Source organism: Ixodes scapularis, unplaced genomic scaffold (genome assembly GCF_016920785.2).
Source record: "Ixodes scapularis isolate PalLabHiFi unplaced genomic scaffold, ASM1692078v2 PGA_scaffold10__122_contigs__length_95168666, whole genome shotgun sequence".
Classification (NCBI taxonomy): Eukaryota; Metazoa; Arthropoda; class Arachnida; order Ixodida; family Ixodidae; genus Ixodes; species Ixodes scapularis.
Genome location: NW_024609836.1, coordinates 82,503,535 through 82,505,439, shown reverse-complemented (window position 1 = coordinate 82,505,439; position 1,905 = coordinate 82,503,535). Strand labels below are relative to the sequence as shown.

The 1,905-nt window shown below is 49.1% G+C and overlaps 1 protein-coding gene across 1 annotated transcript; it reads right to left on the bottom strand.

The window, feature by feature from the left end:
* Positions 1-718: 718 nt before the first annotated feature.
* Positions 719-1,696, bottom strand: LOC8053211 (sulfotransferase ssu-1). The gene has a single exon (XM_002435952.5). It carries the CDS (start codon positions 1,694-1,696, stop codon positions 746-748), a length of 951 nt encoding a protein of 316 aa, XP_002435997.4. The 3' UTR covers positions 719-745.
* Between the last annotated feature and the right edge of the window lie 209 nt (positions 1,697-1,905).

Genomic DNA, 1,905 nt, shown 5'->3' with positions numbered 1-1,905 from the left:
TTCCGCCTCTGTTTTGTTACTCACCGAGATGTCCCTGGCTGAACTGTAACGCGCAGTCACCCGTCGAATACATCGTACATATACGGCAGTCTGCAGACACAGGCTGAGGCGTGTTTCTTCCTTGTATGTTTGTCCTCTTCCATTGGTCATTAAAGAACTGCCTGCAGACATGTTGGAAGCATACCTGAATGTGTGAAGGAAAGAGGCTTCGAGCATGCTTGAGACCTGTCCACAGATGATAATGTCATCGTGTCCGTAACGAACACCGTACCTTTTATATGACCTAATGGGCAGTCTGACTGCAGCTTAATGACGTAGGACCAGTGATCATTGGTCTTTCTTAAATCAGTTCAACCACGGTACCATGCGTCTTCAATGTCGATGCGGTCGCAGTGACAAAAGGTCTCCTGCCTTCTTTTGCCACAGTGATAGCATGGCTATCGGAGCCATGACACAGATCGTCTACCCATTAAACAAAAACTTATCTTCAGTGCATAGTACGTATACACCACCATTTGAGAGTGCACGCGTTTTGGGTGAGTACAAATCTGCTTTCGTTTTGGTACCCGTCTGCGTCGGTTTAAGAGTTTGAGTTCCAGGCACAAGTTCACTTCATTAAAGATTTATTTTCACATTTACATTCGCCTTACATTCGCCTGACATTCGCGTCAATAAATAGTTCGCTATTTCAAAGAAAAGAAAAAAAGACTGTCTTAGATGAAACTTAATTTCGGGTCAATCTGATTCAGCGTGGAAGGTCAACGCCATCCCACAGCTGCATCACGCTACTGTTGTCCGTCTTTTCTGCAATCCACTCCTTCATACGGACAACCTGTTCTGCCGTGAAATGGTTCTTCCAGTCCCCGGTCGCAGTCATGCGCAAAAGCTCCTCACTCGCTGCCTTCTTCACGAATCTTTTCGTTGAGTTGAGCCCTTTCAGCAGAGAAGGATGCAGACCCTCCAAGTCCCGATCGGACGGAACGTATTCGGCCAACTCTCGCGCCCTCGCATTAACGCTCTTCGTCATGCTCTCGAGGTCTGAGACACTGACGACTCTGTCCAGCAGACCGGCATCTTTCCGAAGCTTCTCGCCATAGGTCGCCCCCACAAAGTCGGCAATCTTCAGAACATAAAATCTTAGGTTCTTCTCAAGCGCCTCGAACGTTAGGAACAGCACGTTGGAATCGTCGCGATGTTCGTACCAGGAAAGAAGATGATCGAAGTAGTCCCCAAAATCGACCTGGCCACGAAGGAACAACTCCAGGAACTGGTCAAAATTGCCGTCCCCGAACTCGTACACGGGAAGAGTGGCGGTGTGGTGATAGAAGGCCACGCAGCAGTCGTACGGATTTCTGGCGGAGTAAATGTACTTGGCATCTTCAGAGAATGGAACCTTATGGAACGGTAGGTGAGTTTTGAGCGCTCCGGGCTTGAGACCGTGAGTAGCGGCGTCCGCGCCCTGTAGCTCCAGGAATGGCATGCGGAAACGGAAGTCCAACTTTCTCTCGGGAGAAACGCCCGCTGTTAGGATGTTGTAGACAATGTGTTGCAGCCAGTCGGAGTCGCACTTGGGGTAACTGGCGCTGAAGATGTCTCCATGTCGCGGTTTGTACCTGAAGGCGGACCGTACAGCCTCCTCGGAGAATACTTTGACGAGGTTCACACCGTCGATAACCCGATACACGTTGGCAGCCATGTGGAAAACGTCTGGAACAGGGGTTACAAAACAGGTGGCTTAGTGTTAACAGTCGGAATGCACACACAGCGTTTTACGTTAAGTCTCTGCAAAGAAGAGGCGACGATTCGAGAACCGATTAAGAAGCATCAAAAGGTCATCATTACGGCACTCTTCTTTTGTGCGTTAGTTATCATTGGCCAAACAAATCATGCATCGAAAAGGCGCAG

Coding starts and splice junctions, on each gene's coding strand:
- LOC8053211 (XM_002435952.5), bottom strand. CDS start 1,696: ATGGCTGCCAACGTGTATCGGGTTATCGACGGTGTGAACCTCGTCAAA.